The following is a 20,085-nucleotide window of genomic DNA, read 5'->3' on the forward strand; positions in this document are numbered from 1 at the left end:
CACTTAGGAGAATGCTAGTACTTCGGCGCAGGTGGAGACGTGAAATATCAGCCAACTTCAGAGCTCCAGTACGGTGGGCAATATCCTTCAAGGATGACGCCAAAAGCACAGATGAAAAGCAGAAAATTGAAATATTAAACTGTTGTTCATTCTTTATAACGAGGTATCCTTTTAAGGGTTTTCAACTGAAGGGAGTTAGCCAGCCTAATAACGCGGGTAAAGGATTCTTCTTTTTTTTCTTGTCCCAGAAACGCATACAAACTGGCCGGTGAACACACCATTGACAAATTACATATTGTATATAGAAATAAGCATACATACATGCACGCACACTTGTCTCAAAGTCAGCCACAAGCTAAATTTCGTTTTTCTTTGGGGGGAAGACAGTAAATTTTTGTTTCGAATGATACATTTACACAGCCCCTTGTGCGATATAAACGACATCTGAAGCAATTCGCATCGTTGACAAATGATACTTCAAAACCGCCGTATTCACATTGCGATAACTTTCTGGTTGCATGACGAGAATTTGATCAATTATTATTTAAATATTACAGAAGACCTACGCTAGTTAATCTATAAATAACTACATATTGCATACCTAAGCAATCCATTTGAAGGACGGATGTTGAGAAATAAGTTGCTTAGTAATCCGGATTAGCCATTTTTGATGGAATTTCATACATAACTAATAGGATGGGGAATTGACAAATGCACGTGCATCCCATCTGGGTTTCAGTTTAAATCGCTCCAATTTACAGAAAAGTTCCTAATATTTAAAAATATAAAAACTCTTCGTTTCTGACTCCCATCGCAGTGTTAGCTGGGATTTGTCAAATCTCGCTTGACAAGATTTCCAAGAATAAAAAGTACTTTGGGTTACTGAAAACGCCCCCTCGAGACACCTGTTTCCATTTAGATTTTAAATTTTTTTTTTTTTTAAGTCAAGTGTGTTTAACAAACGAAAGCTGAGTTTGATATTTGTGTAGTCCGAATTTTATTATTATTATTCGTAAACAGTGTTTGTTGTGTTACTACAGAAACATCAACAATAATGGATGCAATGAAGGAAAATTTCAAAACTGGTAAAATCGCTGGAAGTCAGTGAATTAAAAGGTAGCTCGGAAAAATCCAGAAAAATATATTTCACGAGAAAGATTTTTTACATGCATAACTGATATTCGCAGTGCCGAAATGCACTCTTAGTTCGTGAAAATTCAGAAGAGCATCGGGAATACCTGATTGGCGAAGAGAATTTCCTACGAATCATCCAAGAAACTTAAACCTATCTTACATGATTACCGTGTGTAGGTTGAAGGGCAGTTCATATTCGCCCATGACTTAAAGCTCATAAAATATCCACAGCACAGTGGGATTCGGACTAGGGTTAACAAGCCCGGCAAATGCAATAACAGGAAGACAAGATAGTTATCAAGCAGATATTTAGAAACTTTATATACTTAGGCATGATTTTTAGCGAAGATGGTAAATTAAATATGGAATAGACAACAGAATCAGCAAAGCTGGTATCGTGGGAAGTCAATTGAATAAATTCATATGGAATAAGAGAGAAATTAGTCGGAACACTAAATTAGCTAAATAAGACAGTGTTCAAACCAGTTTTAACTTATGGATCTGAGAGCTGGGTCAGAAGTAAAACACTTGACCAAAGACTAGAGACCACAGATATGAGAGTCCTGAGAAAGATTAGAGGCATAAACAGATGGCATCAATGGCAATATCATATTAAAAATGAGGATATTAGGAAAGAACTTGACATTGTTAGCATCCAGCAATGTGTTAGCAGAGCTAATCTCAGGTGGTATGGTCACTTAAACAGAATGGGCGAGGAAAGATTAGCAAAACAAGTGTTCTCTGCCAGGTTGGCAGCAAAACGACCCAGAGGAAGACCAAGATATAGGTGGATTGATACGGTACAAAGTGCCTTAGACGATAGAAAAATAAGATCTGATAATGTTGGAGTCTTGACAAGTAACAGACTGATTTGGGGGAAAATTGTAGATAGGAAGTTAGTAATGACGAAAATTTTTCATGTAGTACTATCATATTCTGTACACCCCTTGAGGATACATGGCAGGAATTTGATGATGATATTTAGAAAACCAAAAAATGAGAGAAATACGAACAAAAACAAAAGACGGAATTTTCTCCCCCTGGTGCCACCCACCGAGTGATTCCTACCACAGTCACCTGCAGCGAGGTTGCTCTCCACGCACCTCAATCCAGCTGTTCCCTGTTAAGCAAAGTACTGCTGAGTCGAGGTTATTCTTGAAGCAGAGCGTGGGGACTCTCTCGGGTTAGAATCCCGAAATCCTTAAGAGATCAAAGTGAAAGACGTTCAGTTACCGTCTATATTGGACCCGCATAGAGAGCTGTCCGTAAGCTACCCGATCTTTCACGTGCTTCACGACGTGAGGAAACATCCTGTGTTGTGCATTCGACCCCATCGCGCAGTTTTTCCGCTAAGGAAATTACACCAGGATTATCTGCGGATTGTTTTCACTCGAGCGACGCTCACCTCAATGCGGTTTTTTTTTTTTTTTTTGTCTTTTCTCGTGGTCTGCGATAAAATGATGACGCTATCTGACGTCGACAATTTTTTGCCTTTTCCCATTAACATTTTTGCTGCTTCTGATGAGACTACACAGGTGCGAAAGAGTCGAGTTAACCAAGTATAAAATAAAAAATAAAAAAAATCAATCTCGTCCATTCTTTTGTTTCCCGTTTGTTCTTTATTTGAAGTGCGCTAATGAATTGTTAAAGACGTTGAAAATTTTTCTCGTAATTGTTGTAATAATATTCGAGATTTTAATCCCGTAGGTCACGTGTTGCAATCATTTCTCCCTAATATCTTTCGCACACTACTTGAACTAGATTTCCGCTGTCTGCATGTATTGTGTAATCGCACACCAGTTAGAAACGTGATGCCTCGCACCTGGTGGCGAAATGTTAAACTATTTAAAGTAGCAGAACGACTACACGAAAGGTAAAATAAATGAAAGAAACCCTTTCGGATCATTTTAAGAGCCTCCAGACGATGCTGATAGGTTGGAGTCATTCTAGATTTCAAAACACGAAATCAGCACCTTTCATTAAGGAGTACTCAACAGAAAGAGAAGCATTCGAGAAACAGTTCAAAGTCTGAGGAACAGAAGATCAAATATTTCACTTTATATCTAATAATAAAATGCCAACGACTTTAGGAAATTTACGAAACTGTCGATCGAGATTAATAATGGGAAAGGAGAAATGAAATATTTGTATTTCTCCGGGTGTAATCATAATATAAAATCCAGTTTGGAATCTCACGGATTTTGACTCGCTTGAATATGACAGCTGAGTTTCCTGAGTAATATACGCAGTCCGCTGTGCGTTATCAGAGAATTCGATCTGCTCGCGGACATTTGATCCATCCCCATGCCAGAAAACTCCATCCCATATTTAGCTGAGCTCTACAATATACACGACTTTTATTCTTTTTGCGCATATCCCAGATGTTCGACTCGCCAGAAACTTGAAGCTAAATACTGTGTTTTGATTGCCATAAGACCAGACCTACCAATCGATAGAAATATTAGTAGAATAGATTAATAATTTTCTAAATAAAGCAATACAGAATCCAATACTTCATCCAATACACAACAGCGGTTATGGCAAAATACTAATCACCATGACAACAGAGAAAGTCTGAAAAACAACTGCGATTTTTGCGAGCAAAAAAATATACGTTATTTTATTTATTTTGTTTTTTTTTCCTGCGAAATATATTTAGATACTATAGAAGAAAGCAAAAATCTTGAAGTAAAAAAAAAAATTAACTAATATTCGTAAAAAAGTAAATCCCAATAGGTAAAAATGGGTGTGTTAATTATTTGCTATACCTTGCTTAAAAGCCTCCTCCCCGCTGTAATACCCTAATCCAATAGATGCGCACAGAATTTTAATCCATTATGTAAACGCTACTTCGCACTTGATGCCACCACCTTGGATACCGTACAGAAGTAACGCGGCTGCACAGCCAGCCAAGTTGGAGACCCAAAAAGTATCTGGCGAACGAGGCTGGTCTATCGATAGAGCATCTCCATGGCTATGAACACAGGAAGAAAGCTGGTTTTTAAATGTCAGAACAGCAGCAGCAGCACACACAGGGGTGTTGTCTGCTGCCAAGTCGTCATCAATTAAAAGGGTGTCACCAACCTTTCGAATTCTCGAGCTGGCACGAGACTCCAACAACACTTTTAATCTACTAAAATAAACCCACCGCACTCATTAGCGATATCAATTAAGCATAAGCTAATCCCTTCCGCTGGTATCTCCACGAATTCGTTTTGCCTCATTAAATTCTCAATCAATGAATCGATGTGAGAACTACACTGCCATCTGGCGGAAAAACCCTTACAGCCCTTAATGATAATTGGTATCGACACGCGGAATATGACAAAATATTCGACTTTGTTTAGGTCCTCCTATCTAAGCGGTAAATAAACGAAAATTAACGTGGAATATCAGACGGGGTTTTGTAGCGAGCGAGCGCAGAGATGCTCGCCAATAACTGTCGTATGAAAATTGTAATATCTTTAGTAGCAGTTGCGGTTTTCATTTCGAGACTAAAAATTAAAATAGAAAAAAAAAGTAATGACTTGTAGAAGGTAATTTGGAGAACTGCTATAAGGAAAAAGCTATTCAAAGCAGCACGCAGTCTCTTGGAGGAAAATTATCCTCGAAGATTACTCTGCTTGAAAAGTACGCTTTCTACGACAGGTAAAAAGAGTACTTTATTATTTTTTTTTTTTTATAACTAACTATTACTGCTGCAGAGGCAATTAGAAGTCCGAAGTTCTTTGAATTACTAGCGGCCGACTCCTATGCCACAATAGAGGGGGAAAAAGTGAATTTTATTAGACCTTCATCTTCTTACTTTCATGATTACAGTCGTTTTAACAAATTATACAACACACAACGGCCTCTGGTTTTATACACGAGCTAACGGCGCACAAGGCTGCGAATATATTGCCGAAATATAGCACCGTACGTCACAGCCCTTATCACCCAACAAACACCGTTAAGCATGCAGCCGAAACTGCCAGATTTACAGTACGAGAAAAACGACAGCAATATAACAATATATTTAGTGGAGTGAAACTGTAATTTCGCTTTCCCCACCCCTGACTTATTTCCTGTTATAAAGTAGGTACTATTAATTCTTTCTCCCCTGCACGGAAGGCCTGAAAATGCTGCATTTTGAATACGAAGTCAAATTTCGCGTCAATAAACGTTCTTTGAGTTGATTATACAAATTTGCACCCCTGGATCTACTCGTCGACGTGGATCCAAAATCCACGGGCACCTACGGCGAAGTTGGGGTTGTTTATAGAAAGAAAATTTGTCGCAGATTATCTTTTTCCTTCTTTTTTTGTCACTCTTTCTTTTCCCAACTGACAGAGGATAGCAAGCTGGAAAAAGTCGCTAACTGTATGCCAATATACTTAAACTCGGTCCAGATCGGACCGAGTCGACTGTCTTCATCTGAAACCGTAAAAACAAGTTTTTCCACGCACAGCACTGAAAGACATCGAGTTAGATAAGACTTCGAAGAAATTATATATTTTTTTGTTTATCTTAAGTCGTATCATACGATAGGATACTTGTATGATTTATCCTCTCTAATGATCAGCCCTTATGTTTTCATTCCCAGATGGGTTTTGAACTCAGGACTTCCCAACCAAGGAGCGTCGTTTTCACCTAGCTATATTACAACATAAATATGGCGTCTTTTATTAAAAAAAAAAAAAAATACTAGCAACCATTAACAACAACAACTTCTTGGATGAACACCTTGCGAGGTAGTCTTCCCTGACAACATCGATTTGCATGTAGTGTAAAAAAAGTGAATTGAAAACATTAACGCCCTTCAGTTTTGTCTTCGATGACGTCAGCTAGTTAGAGCACATTTCTGTCCTTTCAGTAATTTTATCCTTAAACTGTTATATTATCAATATTAACTGCGGCGCAACATAGATGGCAATCAAAACTAGTACGACACCTCTATTTGTTATTCAACGCACGACTGTAAGAAAAAACCAGTTGTAATAGCCTCAATTCGCTTATTAAACGTTGCCTTATAAACATTATTATATGTCGTTTCTGTAGCTGGGGCGGCTCGTGCATAGGCACTACGGAACTGCAGCACCCCCAATTTTTCTCGATATATATTTATTAATATTTGCTTGTAATGTTTAATTTTATCATCAACAATCCTATACAATTCTCTTATTTTGTATAAAAAATAATAAAAATCCATCTTGTAGCACTTAGGAGGACGCTGGCAGCATTGCGTTTACCACAGTGTCCTATTCCTACACGCGCAAGCATATGAACATCTTATATGCATATGAGATTCCAGCTATTAGCGTAATGCGGCACTGTCCGTCGCGCAGTTCCGCTGTTGTTTATATGCAGTTTGCGCCAGTAGTAGAGTGTTCGTAGTGCTTACCGTGTTTACTCCGTCTCTTTAAATATTTGGACATTACAATTAAAGACATAACATTTCTTATAGTTTTTATTTTAGAACATTATTGGGGTTATGATAATGGATTTTATTTTTAAGTCATTTTGGATTATACCAAACTGTATAATTTTATCGATAATAAACAATATTTTTTCATGTTTAAATTTTTTTTTGAATTCTTACCATACTTTTGATATTTTATCCAAACACGTATACACCGTACTTACGGTGCGTATGTATATTTCGGAAGATGCAGCACCCCCACTGTTATCTGGAGACAAAGGAGAGATAATATATTTCGTAAACGTTGTTTCTCTTCAGGTGCGGCACGTCCAGGGCCGACCTCAAGCTGACCGGACGCAATCGGGACTCGAAGCAAGAAATGTAAAATCTGATAACATTTTTTAAGATTTTGCTAAACAAAAAAAAAAAAACCTTTATAGTTTCTTTTTTGTGAAACCATCATCAGTAAATATATTATTTAATTTTTAATTCTATTTAATAGCATATCCCCCCCCGATACTTAATTATGTTAAATTAGGAGCCCCGCCGAAATGATTCCAGCTGGACCTCGAATTCGTTACGGCCGGGAATGGGCGCTCTTTAAAGCACCCTCGCCCTACACTTCTTAAGTCTGTGGAGACGCCTTTCGAACTGGCTGATCCTGAAGAATGCAACACCTCAATACCATTCTACTCGACCCCTAAAGAAGGGGACATCTTGCGAGCCGAAAAGCTTCGGGGATTAGAAAACTTCTCATTTTCAGGGTGTTTTATGGACTTTAATCTTATGGACTGCACCGTTGCAAGTCTCGCTATCAGACTTTGGGAGAATGCCAAGGAAGCCTGCGTCAACCTCACCCCTATCCGACGCATCGTCTGTTAACAGTCGTACCTTCCTTGGGGACTCTCCAGAGAAGACATGTTGACTTTCGTTGTACGACTGATGAAAAAAAAAAAAAAAAAAAAAATCGAGCTGAACTTTGACTTTTTCTGTGTTCCGCTACTTGAGTGGCTGAAGTTATCTTTCTTCGTCGGAGACAAACATCCTCTTCTATCGCGCAGTCTGTACTCTCGACCACATCGTAATCTGCTTACATAAATTTCGCCTTTTCTCCAGGGATGAATTAGCTGCACCCCCGTGGTCTCCGGTGCGATTAGATGCGTGGAGAAGGAAGTAATGAAGATGGCGCGAGCGATTGATAAATTCGGAGATGGCGGGACAACCCCATTTGTTAATGGGACCTCGCTGTATAATCAAATTCGACGTGTTTCTTCTAAATACAGAAGGACCCGACGCGACGGGTTGTAAGCCTATGGTACGTTAGCACCATAAAGTTAGATAAGTCTCCGTGGAAAGGAAATATAATTGGGCAGGTCCCACCCAACCCTTTGTCCATTTCGAAGAACGATTAAGAGAGTGTACAGAGGCCTGCTGGTCTTAATTGAAACCAAAACCTTAAGTAAGAAAGGCAGTTAATGCGGGATGATCATCGGCCACATTCTCTTCGTGGCCAATCAGCTTTATGAGCTTACAGAACAAAATGAAGGCTTTTATCTACTCAGCCACGGAGGCCTTCCTTTCCGAAGATACGAAAATGACGACACTTAAAACAGTTTATTGTTTGAGATTGCGTCATACGCACATTTCGTTATTTCTCAATGCAGTTTCTCGTTAGGGGGCGTTGATAGTTAAGCAGATTCAAAACAGGATATAAAAGTGGTTTCGCAATCGCTGTTCCCACGTGCAGGAAATGCTGGGGGTGGGGATTCGTTTCCTACCACATAAAAACACTTTCCATTAAAAAAGAAGCTTCGTTAATATTTAATTTTGCGTTTTTCTCTGTCAAAAAGTAACCGAGGCATATCTCGTTTTTCAATTTGTACAAATTCAATAAAACTGAAATGACGAAACCAACTCTGCTCTCCTCTCAGCTGAACGAGGCTGGCAAAAGGAAATTGTCTCAAAAGGACAAAAATCTTCGGGCCTGGCACGTGAAGGAAGGTTGCGGCAAAGAAAGCGCGTTAAATATTCCTTTGGAATTCGGTGATGGTCCTGAATATGTCGGTTTTAGTGCACTCGGAAGGGACGTTGCTGGCTCGAGGGCAACGACAAAAGACCACATAAATATAACGGCGGCGACATTGAGGAGCAATCTTTATCTTCGGCCTTTAATAGCACGTGCTTCTACTCTACCCATCGGGAGCCTGCCGACAACCCCTGCTACCCTTCGGTACGAGGATCAAATGGAGACCTGGCTCGAACACTAAAGGGATGGAGGAAGGGCGGGGGGGTTAGAAAGCCCGAATATCATCGTGTTGCTATTGGCAACCTGACCTTATTCGCGGCAGTTATAAATAGTTAGTGAATACAAAAATGGATGTCCCGCTGAAGAGGCTCTCTCTGTCGTGCGCGCGCGCACACACACACCAACATCCTCTTAAGACGGGGTTAATCCACGCGTTAATCGCCAGTTTTGCCCAAAATACTTTCGCCATTTTCGCACTCTGGCCGAGCAGTGGCGCCGGAGAATCGGATACGTCGAATTCGCTGAATCATTCGGAAGAGGACCCCCGCCACCTTAGAGTGACGTGGACTATGCTTCGGCACGTCATGTTCATTCTGTCGCAATTGCTCCGAATGGAATGCGAAGACTTAATTGACCCCACGTCCAAAGGTGTTCCGTACACGATTAAGCACCTTTCCTAGCATTCGTTCGCCCGCCTTCGTTTATCCACGCTCTCTGTTACTTGCCTGACATATTACGTAACAATCAGCGATGACGTTGCAATTTGCATCTATGCCACCGCATGTGCCACGAGACATAGAAGGTAAAAGTCATGCGCGAAACAGGCCTGCTCTATCCCACGAACGGCTTTGGATCCGATTAGGAGCACGCGCAAATGACAAAAAAAAAAAAAAAAAAATGAAGTTTCGCCAACCAGTCGTTCCTGAATGTTCCTGCACTGGCGTGTCATGCGTGACGGACATTTCTACCACTTTTCGACGGGAGAAAAGAAAAAATAAAAATTTCGGCGCCATTTTGAATCGTCTAACTAGAAAATACCAGTTCTAGAAATTGCCTTTGTGATGTCAGCTTAAAATGGCAAATGCGGATCCACTCGCTGAGCACACAATAAATCAGGAAGGGAAAAAAATAAAACAAAACTCGCTTCGTAACAATAAAGACTGAATGCAGGAGGAAAAGAAGTTTCACCACGGCATACGAGACGAGAAAACCATGCTGCCGATGACGTCACAACACGTCACTGGCAGAACCGACCATTCCCAAAATGTCCCGCGACTCGAATTAATTTCTCCGCGATCTGAACGTAATTAATACGTCCTTATTTATTCTTTTCGGTGCGTTCGCACCAAAACCGACTTTTGACGTGACATTCGCCGACTGTCGTCGCGGGTGACGCACGTGATTGTCAAGCGAACGTTTCGGTCATTTACGAAACTTTTTTACGCGGACCACCATTCTGGCAGCGGTCCAAAAGCCCCCTGCGGTGACGGCCTACCTGCAAGCGACACGTAACGCGTGGCCCACTACCGCGAGGGTGCTGGCCAACACCTGCCCTAATCCCGAACGGCTACGGACACACCTGTCCGGGCTAGTTTTATTAGGCGACGAAGGAGTGCGTCTACCCTCTTGGCGTCAGTAGGAAAATCGAGACACACTTTGAATCCAATAAGCGAAATCCCAATCCACAGAACGCCATTTTAGTGAACGAACCATTTCGTAAACAGGAAGTTCCTCGTAACAACCCATTAACACACGCTTATTTATTACAGGGAAAATGTCCACCCTACGCTTTTGACAGTAACAGCATTTGACGATGTTCCTAACTAGGATTACTACTAAAAAGATTCTGTTTGGGATAAAATCCCACTTGGCGTCCACCATTCCATTAGCTCTACGAATATTAACGCCATTGCAAGCTGGGAAATGTGTGGATGAGTTAATTGTTGCGTTAATTAGCAAATCAGTGACGAATTTCGATTAAAAGAACCACGGTTGCCATGGGAATTCAAACGGTTAGCGAGTCAATAAAAGAAATGGACATTGTCTTGTTTGTTGCGATTGAAGCGAGCGCTAACTTCTAATAGCCACTGGTCACTGTCACGATAACAAATATGGCGACAGTCGTCTGTCACAAGAATGACATTTCTAACCTCGGTCAATACTAGCCGTGAAAGCGTGCACAAACTTGAATAGTATTCGTAAATGCCATTTTTTAAAAACCCGTACTCTCTTTTAAAGTCAAAGCATTCGCCCGAGTTCTAACTCGAAAGGGGAAACGGTGACAAGACGGAACTCGAAAAAACTCACGTGGTTGAATTCTTTTTATTTATTTATTTCTGGTAAACGAACGATTAAAAACATGCACGCTTCAAGATCGACGAACACTTTTGAAGAATAGTCGAGATGCGAGCGCGTATGGACGTAGCTAAGAGATTTATCGAGAGCCGCACCGTCGCTACCACGTGCGCTAATGCCTGACAGCAGTCAGCTGCTAAGCCTAATGCACAATACGTTAAAGCTTGTAGCGGAAAAGGAGCAGCGAAACATATGCCTTACCTCGCTTGGATTTCATCTCTCTCTCCGCCCGAGACGTCTCCTGGTGCTTCAGGACGAGCAGAACTATTCCCAAGTGCTCTATCTTCACGTTCAATGTCTTAGTCCACCGCACGTATTCGTTCTTTGACAAGGTGAAACTGACAAGTTCAGAGAAACCACGTGGTTCTCTTGTCGTCTGTCAGACTAACTCTAACACTCCACGAGGCACGCAGTAAGCACTGCTCTACTGCCAGCGCCGCTTGGCAGAACTTGTACAGGACCGGTCCATTGTTGGCAGCAAAAATGGGGAGGGACGTTTCGGATAGGGAGGGGAAATTAAAAAACGAAACTCAAGGTTCTGGCCTGTTTGAATACGCGATTTGAAATGTCGTGGAGATATTTGATTCGTGATATGGTTGGAAAGGCCTTACAAATACTAACAAATCTTTAAGCAACGGTGTTTTTCGGGTATCGAAGCGCGTATTGACCACACTTCCTGTTCCTGTGTGTATTTTCGGACAAACTTGTGTCTCGATGACGGATGCGAGATACACAATACCGAGAAGTCTTTTATCAATTCTATAGCGGGTAACATTCGGAAAAGATGTTTCGTCGGTAAACACGTCAGCGTAGCCAACAGTTATTAAGGGGAGAATTAATGGGGAAAGAGGAAATAAAAAATACTTTCAGCATCTTTAAAATCGGACTGAAAAATATCATTTTTGTTACGAATTCTCGTATATTGTGCGATAATAAACATCATCAGGCACGCGTTGGGGGATAACAAACGAGAAAAAGGCAGGCGAGGATGAACGCAAGATGTTGGGTATGCAGAGCAAGTTCTGTGGGGAGTCTCTTCTCGGTGGACTGAGGCTAATTCCCTTCTCAGATTCAGAATTTGAGACAGATTATTTTTACGTTTCTTAATATTTATTTCATTTAATAAGTAAATTTCAAATTAAATAGTTTAAAATGTTAATTCTATTCGTTCAACCTACCGAGTTCATTAAAAGCTTCGATTAACTTTACAATCAAAAGTTGTTTTGATTAAATACTTTATTTCGAAGTTAATTCTCATTTTTTTAAGATTGTATTTCTTATGCGAATCTGAAGAACCCCCTTGCTTTTTTTTTTAAATGGTAACCCCCAACTTAAAAGGGTTTCTCAACGACGCCTTAGCAGGGCTGTTCTCGTTGCTAATGCGATGCTATTAATCCTGGAGAGGAAGTTCTCGTGAAAAATGTGAGGGAAGGAAGACGAACTTTAATTCACAGATTTCGGTTACTTTTGTGGATGTGTTAACCGGCATGCATCCGTTCACGTAGCTGCCTTTCTCGGCGAGAAGGGGAGTTAAGATTCCCCGCCCAAGTTTTTTAAGGACCTCAGGCGTAAGTTTATTTCTGCTTTATTATTTTTTTTTCGCTTCAGAGGGCTCGGTAAGTTATTTTCCCCAGGATTAGCTGTCGAACCCTCTGGCTGTATCGGAAATAAATTTTCGATTTTGCATTATTATTATTATTATTATTATTATTACATGCTATAGTCTTGTTTGTCTGTTTTATTGCGGACAGACGGAGATCGTGAAAATGTTTCCGCTTTCACCGAAAAACCCTCATAAATGTTGCTTGCATCCTTGATGCGATAAGACATCAGGGCTTGTTAGTGAAAGGCGCATGCGCGTCGTCCTTCGAACTTATCGAGGTTTTCTATCTTCTCCCGTATTAAGCGGATAAACGACAAAAGATACGCTAACGACTACTTATGGGTGTAATTTCTCTTTGTGTCCCCAAAAGTTCGGGAGAAATTCGTGTGTCAGGTAACTGCACGTGTTTTTAATACGGCGTCTGCTCGCATTTGGGGTCAAACTACACGATGTACGTGCGACTAATCTGCGACATGTTCCAGCAGAAATGTCCGTAAATTCCTCAGAAGAACATCATTTGACGCAGCCTCAATGGGCGAGCTCGAGATTTCCAACCACACGAAGAATGATCTCCGAACTGTCACAAGACAAGAAAGCATCGGGGACCAAACTACCTTCTCAAAACGCTGCAATATTAGGGGGGGGGGGCGAGACAGTGGGGGCTTATGAAAACGCATAACTGGATCATCAAGACACACAAAATCCTTGTAATGGAAGCGGAAGAAATCGCAGTTCATCCAAAGAAACCCTTTTGACACGTGAAACCCTCCGCAGAACTGCATCATCATCACGAGTACTGGGCTTTCGAGAATGCCCAACAAAAATCAGTGGCCCAATATCACAACGCTTCCACCTCGCTAAGTTCTCGGTAGCATTTGCAGATTCACCATTCTGAGAGAGAAAAGATCCACTTTCTGCGAGGATGCTAGGATCGTCGCCGAGTATGAACAGAGCTCATGCCGTCCATAAAACCTCTCGTGATGCTAAGTCATACGTACAGGATGCTCGTTAGCTTTCTGTTTTTGCATCGTCGTTTCTGCGCAATGGTTGACGTTGATTTGGTCTGGTCAGTGATTCTGGTGTGTGTTAACAGAAGGGCCATGACAGTTGACCACACCTTATCGACCCCCCCCCCACACACACAGAGTTTTTCGAGCACCGAGGATTATCTAATTATCAATAAACAAAACGAAACGAATAGCATTTCAAGGTGAAGAAATTAAAAGATGCAAACTAGTCATCCACGACAAAGTAAGAGAACAAGAACAAATTTAAATATCTAGGAAATTACATAAGTAAGTCCTAATGGAGAAATCGACATGTCATATAAAAAGCAAAAATTCCCAGCAGGCATTGGAACTGTGAACAGACACTTCAGATGTCGAGAACAACCCAAATAAAACAATATAAAATAATAGCCAAACCAATTCTGAAATAGGGCACTGAAACTTGGACGACTTGGGGAGAACGAAAAGACAAGTGGTCGCTGCTGAAATGAAGTTCCTAAGATCGCTTGCAGGCTACAAAAGAATAGACAAGATAAGAAATAAGAAAACAGTTATCCATAATTAACATAACAGAAGACATCGCAAACTATAGAAAGAAATGGGAAAACCACGTAGAAGGAATGAGTGAGGACAGATGGCCAAATATTGCTTGAAACCAAAGGGACACCGATCAAGAGGAAGACCTAGGAGGGGATCGACAGAAGACTTTGTAAACCCTTGAAAACGTTACAGGCAAACGATTGCCTAACGCGTGAAGCAAAGAAGAAGAAGGTGATGATGATGGTGCTTTCATAATCTGACCAGAAGCACAAGAAACAGATGCGATACCTTTTAATCAAGTATACCTTGCGATTCCACCCCAGCATGAAGAGATCGCTGCCTCATTGGAGTGTTCGGTCTTAATTTCTAATCGAAACAAATTGAATTATGCCAAAGAAACCAAGCCAAGTAGACAGCTATACGTGGTGTCGAATTCTCATCCGGCAGATAACCCTCCGTCTTTTCTCGAGTGACGAAGAAAACTTCAACACATTAAAAGCATCAAAAATGGATGCGGCACCGTCAAACACCTATCAACACGAAGTTTACAAGTATGATGCACCTCTTCCATACAAAAAGTGTGTTAGCAGACATACACATGTTAAAGAACAAAGAAGGAATTAAAATGGCCTTCTTGCTTAAAAAAAAACCGCCTTCCATCGTTAGGTTCTATAGAAACTCCTGCGCTCACTCATGAAGAAACCTGGTGTGTGAAAACTAAACTTCAACATCGTGAAAAACTGAAGGTTCGCTGTGAAGAGACAGAAAGATATATTACGTAATATGCAGTTTTGTTTATCTCCGTACATCGCATTTAACAGCTACAAAACCAGTTTCAAAGCAGATTTTTTTTAATTTGTTTTGTCAGCCCATCCATGAAAAGTTAGAATGTGCAACACGTGTTGTAGTACTCTGACTGGGCAGAAGGTTAAAAAATTCGGTTATCTGCTCTAAAATAAGCTACTTTCAAGAATCTACTACATCAGCGAGGTTGCAGGATCACACCCGGCAATGAAAATGATCCACACTAGCATCTCTTCTCTCTCTGAAGAGAGGAGACACTACTAACTAGGCCTCAAACACCAGGAATTGAGCCACGTACGAAAGTCGCATGCTTCCAAACATGAACTGGGAAAAAATTACACACACACGCACAGATTTTACATTTTTAAGCTTATTTAGTTTCGTACGAGCAATTTCAGTCGTTATTTGCAACAGATTCTGAAGAACCTGTTTGTCTTTGTTCATCTAGAATCAATCTTTGCCATTTGAAATCCAAAAAGGAGTAAGGCAAGGATGTGTCTTATCACCCTTACTGTACAATATATACAGTGAGCACGTTTTTAAAGATATTTCAGAATTGAAGGGTGTAAAAGTCGGAGGTCGGAACTTCAACAACCTCAGGTATGCAGATGGCGCAGTCCTTATAGCTGAATCTGAAGATGACCTTCAAAACTTAATCACAGAAATTTACAACAGAAGCTTAGACGTAGGACTAATTATTAACCTAAAGAAAACAAAGTGCATGATTATATCAAAAGAATCAATAAATAAGAAACTGAACATAACTATTAACAAAAAGAAAATTGAACAGGTTCAGTCTTTTATATATTTGGGGCAAACGTTTACAGACAGAGGAAATTCCCTTAAAGCAATGAAAAAAGAAGAATAGAGATAGCAAGAAAAGCCTTTACTGATATGAAAACTGTTCTAACATCCAGAGACATTAATATAGACACAAGAAATGATTAATAAAATGCTATATCTGGTCAAGCCTTTTCTACAAGAGTGAAACTTGGACTCTAAATAAAGAAGCAGAGAAAAAATTAGAAGCTTTTGAAATGTGGACCATCAGAAGAGTGTTGAAAATACCATGGAAAGAGAAAATGAAAAACAAAGATGTTTTAAAGAAAGCAAAAATGAAAAGAACATTAATGAAAATAATTAAAGAACGAAAACTTAAATATTTTGGACACCTAACTAGACATTCAGAAATTAATATTAGAAGGGAAATTGGATGGAAAAGGAGGGAGAGGTAGACCCAGGGGAATGTGGTTTGAAGACATTAAGGACTGGACTGGCTTGAAGTACCATAAATGTTCCAGAGCAGCAAAAAAAAGAAAAAAGTGCTGTGATATGCAAGATCGGCCTTCTTTAAAAAGGGGCCCGGGTGCAAGAAACCTTTTGGGGCCCTAAAATATTTTTCAAAGGTAAAAATTAAAGGATCCGAAATAAACGTATTGTAAAACCTCTTACCTGCAAATGATTTTGGCACAGGGAAAAAAAAAAAAACATTCGAAATATAACAGGTTAGCATAACCTTTACTGAACACAAACCACTAATATAATAGAGAAACACAGAGATATTATTATTACAGGGGGCCCTAAAATCCTGTCGATGAAATCCCTTTAGTTATAAGCAAAATTAGAAGAAAAATAAATAAATAAAAAATACGTTTCAGCAAATGTGTACCGACTGTGCCCACTCGATCGTGGGACCCGGGTGCATTGCACCCCCGAGATGGCCGGCCCTGGTGATAGGGTTGCCAACCTCCTTCTAGGGGATGACACTTGAAGACGAATCAGTCCAAATTCGCTTTCAAATTCATGAAGGACGTTTTCCAACACAGCTGTGAGGAGTGGACGACATTATGAACAACGCGATATTTAAGTTCTTCAATGATTTTCTAGGATAAACTTTATAGGGTCTTCTAAAAAAACTGGAAAGATCCAAAGTGCTAAGATCACTCCAACCATTCGGAAAGTTAAATTTAAACACATTTTTGAAGCACAAACAGAGCGATGCGATGCTCGATAGTGCCGAAAGATGGTGTTTGAAAAAAGTGATGCTAGTCAAAGTTTCCTGAATTGTGGCACAAAGAACTCGACTCTCGTAATATGTCAAGGAATCCGATCTTGGCGATACTGTGCTTGTCCAAGAAACAGAGTTCGTATTAGCGGGAATTTGAAACCGCCGACCCTCCACATTGGACGAAATTCTTTCATGTTCGTACGGTTCAAGTGTCGACTTCCTTCATATCACGCAATATTTATGAATCTCACCCACAAAAGGTTGCGAACCCATCCTCAATATCGTGGATGGGTGGGCGTAGGGTTACGTAATCCGGAAACTGCTTTACAGACCAAACATGGAACTGCTTTTTCGTGGCCACTTCTAGCCTCCAATGGGCAGTCTTATACTAAATGACGAGATCATCTACCACCTAAACACTGTCACAAACATCCCGTGCCATTGTGGCGTTTCGAAATACCGGCCTTTTGGATTAAGAACGAGGCGCAATTCGCTTTAGCCAACCAGGCCGACAGAGCCTACTTTTTTCTTTTTGAAATCAACTTAAATTCGCTTCTTCACTAAAAACGAATTTTTCAAATCAATGTTGCTCCAATTCCAGTGAATTCTTTTCTGAAACATTTGACAAATCTTCTCTAAAGTCCGTGAACTGTTTATTTAAAACTCAATTCTGCACGAAGGATGCGATGAACGAACGTATCCCGAATATTTAAGTGAACGCGTTCTCCTAATTGGCCTTTTCAGGACCGCCGCTAAATGTCTTCTCAGCATCCTTTCATTTGGCCTTCGAGCAGATTGTCTCTTCCGGACCACACCTATAGCATTGACCACCCACTTTCAAGGCGATTTGTTTACTTCACGATACTGACGTTCGACTTTTTCCAAAAAATAATAATGAAACTCCAAAACTTATGGAGTTGAATTATGGGAAATCCACTTCAGTGCACTTCAAGATGCTGCAATATCCGCTATAATGGCAACGATCTCATCAGCCAGAAGGTCCTCCGTAAGCATCTGAGAATGAAGCAGTCACTTTTAGCAAAGTCGCACTGAAATATTAAGTCGGCTTTATTATTATTATTATTATTATTATTATTACATCACACCTCCAGGGAGTCCAAAGACTCATCGAGGGAGGGCACCTACTCCACAGCTTTCCAGCTCCACCACTCAATCCACCAACTACTACTATTTTCAACACCTACACCAACGCCATCTACCGCCGACCACCACCACTAGTATCCTTTCAAATCCTTGTTATCCTTGCAAAACAGATAGAATAATAATTAAAAACCATCTGTTCTTCTCAGTCAACCACTTCCTGATTCAATTTTACCTTTCAATCTATTTGAAATGGTCTCTTCCTAATCCTCTTTGTTAGCTTCCATTTTTCTGTTCGTTTTAATTCACAGAATTCATCCAATTCTGTTTCAGTCATTCTTTTACGGCTGTCTGCTATCTGTTCAGGTCTTCATAGATTGACTTTCACCTATATATTTCAACTTTCATCTCTCTCTCCTTTTTATCTGTTGTGCCTTATCTTCCCTCCTCTGTATTTCCATTGATCTATTTTTTTTATTCTCCCCCCCCCCCTCATTGCGCAACATGAATTCCTATCCGTCATTATTGCGTTTTGCAACTTGACAGCAATTCGCTCGAAATCTCTTATTTAAAATGCATTTTAATTTAAATTCTGATATTGCGACGAGCGTAACTGATTGAAGTACACCAGAAAAGATACCAAGGGGTGCTGAAAAGTTGTGATAATCACCATGAAGAAATGGAGGTGTAACTCACGCATTATTCTACGCATTCCCCACGAAGTGTTATACCCTTGTTACGACGCTGCTGCATCCTTTGAGAAAAAGCCTTTCCCTTGTTGCACCAACCAATCCTCGGGTGCGGACAGGACTTCACCATCTGAGGGAAATTTTGTCCTTTTCAGCGTTGCTTTAAATTTGGGAATTAGGAAATAGTCAGTTGAGGCTACGTCTGGAATAGGGTGGGTGAGGAAGACATCGAAAGTCGAGTCTTGTCTGTTGGGTTTCCTGAGCAGTGTGAGCAGGTGCGTTGTCCTGTAAAAGCAACACCCCTCTGCTCAGTTTCCCGCGGCGATTTTCCTTCAGTACCTCCTCCAATTCTTTCAGAGCTGTTGAATAAACTGCTGCTGTAAGTTTCACCTTTTTTTTTGAGGTACTTGTTAAGGATTACCATCCATATCTCAAAAGACAATGGCAAGAACCTTTCTGGCCGAGTTTTCTCTTCAGAACTTCTTTGGCCGTGGAGAACCTTTGTGTATCCACTCCATTGACTGTTGCCTTGATCTCTGGGCCACAGTAATGAGGCCGTTTCATCAGCAGTCACAATACGAGCCAAAACATTTGCACCTGATTTCTCAAAATGACCCAAAATCACTTGAGATGACAGCACGCGTTCCCTCTTTTGGGCAGCATTCAAACATTCGGGGACCCACATCGCTGAGAGCTTCTCCGTGTCCAGATGTTGATGGATAATGACCCCAACCCGTTTCCTGGTTATCCCCAGAGGCTTTGCAATGTTTTTGGCTGGTATCCGTCTGTATCAAGAATCATGGCATGCATCGCATCGATGTTTTCAGCTGTGATCGCTGTAAAAGGTCTTCCTGACCAGTGGGCATCTGTTGTCTCAGCATGACCAGTTTCAAATTTGTCCACCCGTCTGGCAACTGTCGGATATGCTGGGGGACTGTCCCTTAAAGTCTCACACAACGTTTGGTGAATCTCAGTGGCTGACTTCTCTTGCAGCACAAACGCACCTCTGTGCCTTTGAATTTCTTCAAACCACTGACACATTCTTATACATCCTAAAAAAAAAAAAAAAGAAGACCAGATTATTACAATCTGATGAAATATGGGGTTAAGAGTTTAAGATGCATTCTTTCTCGTGGTTGTATCAGTTGCTTTAATATCGTTTTCGTTCTAGGCGTTTATCAGAACTTGTCAGCCCCTCCTCGTACAGATGACGGCCAAAAGGAGGATTTCTGCTTTCCAACCGATCGGTCGCGAGTTTGATTCCATCGGCGGCATGGCTATTTGTGAACATCCTCAGCTGGTAAATGAATTTCATCTCCTGGTATTAGACCACCGCCCTGCGTATTGGAGACTTGAAATGATTTCAAAAATATTCACGCTTGTGTGTGTGTGTGTGTGTGTGTGTGGTCCTTAGAGCAGA

The 20,085-nt window shown here is 40.7% G+C and overlaps 1 protein-coding gene across 5 annotated transcripts in view; it reads right to left on the bottom strand.

Annotated features, from left to right (window-relative positions):
• Positions 1–20,085, bottom strand: part of LOC150095199 (uncharacterized) — a 195,157-nt gene that overhangs the window by 85,884 nt on the left and 89,188 nt on the right. Inside the window, exon 1 of one of the 5 annotated variants that reach the window (XM_090409846.1) lies at positions 11,115–11,304. The exons of 3 other annotated variants lie outside the window; for them this stretch is intronic. In XM_090409846.1, the coding sequence (XP_090265972.1) occupies positions 11,115–11,130 (16 nt within the window). In that variant the 5' untranslated portion in view covers positions 11,131–11,304. Of the gene's footprint in view, positions 1–3,902; positions 4,075–11,114; positions 11,305–20,085 lie in introns of those variants that run through there. One more of the 5 variants, XM_090409847.1, reaches the window with a different exon arrangement.

This window comes from Typopeltis vanoorti, chromosome 20 (genome assembly GCF_054136105.1).
Source record: "Typopeltis vanoorti isolate ZY-2024b chromosome 20, IOZ_Tvanoo_1.0, whole genome shotgun sequence".
In the NCBI taxonomy this organism is placed as follows: domain Eukaryota; kingdom Metazoa; phylum Arthropoda; class Arachnida; order Uropygi; family Thelyphonidae; genus Typopeltis; species Typopeltis vanoorti.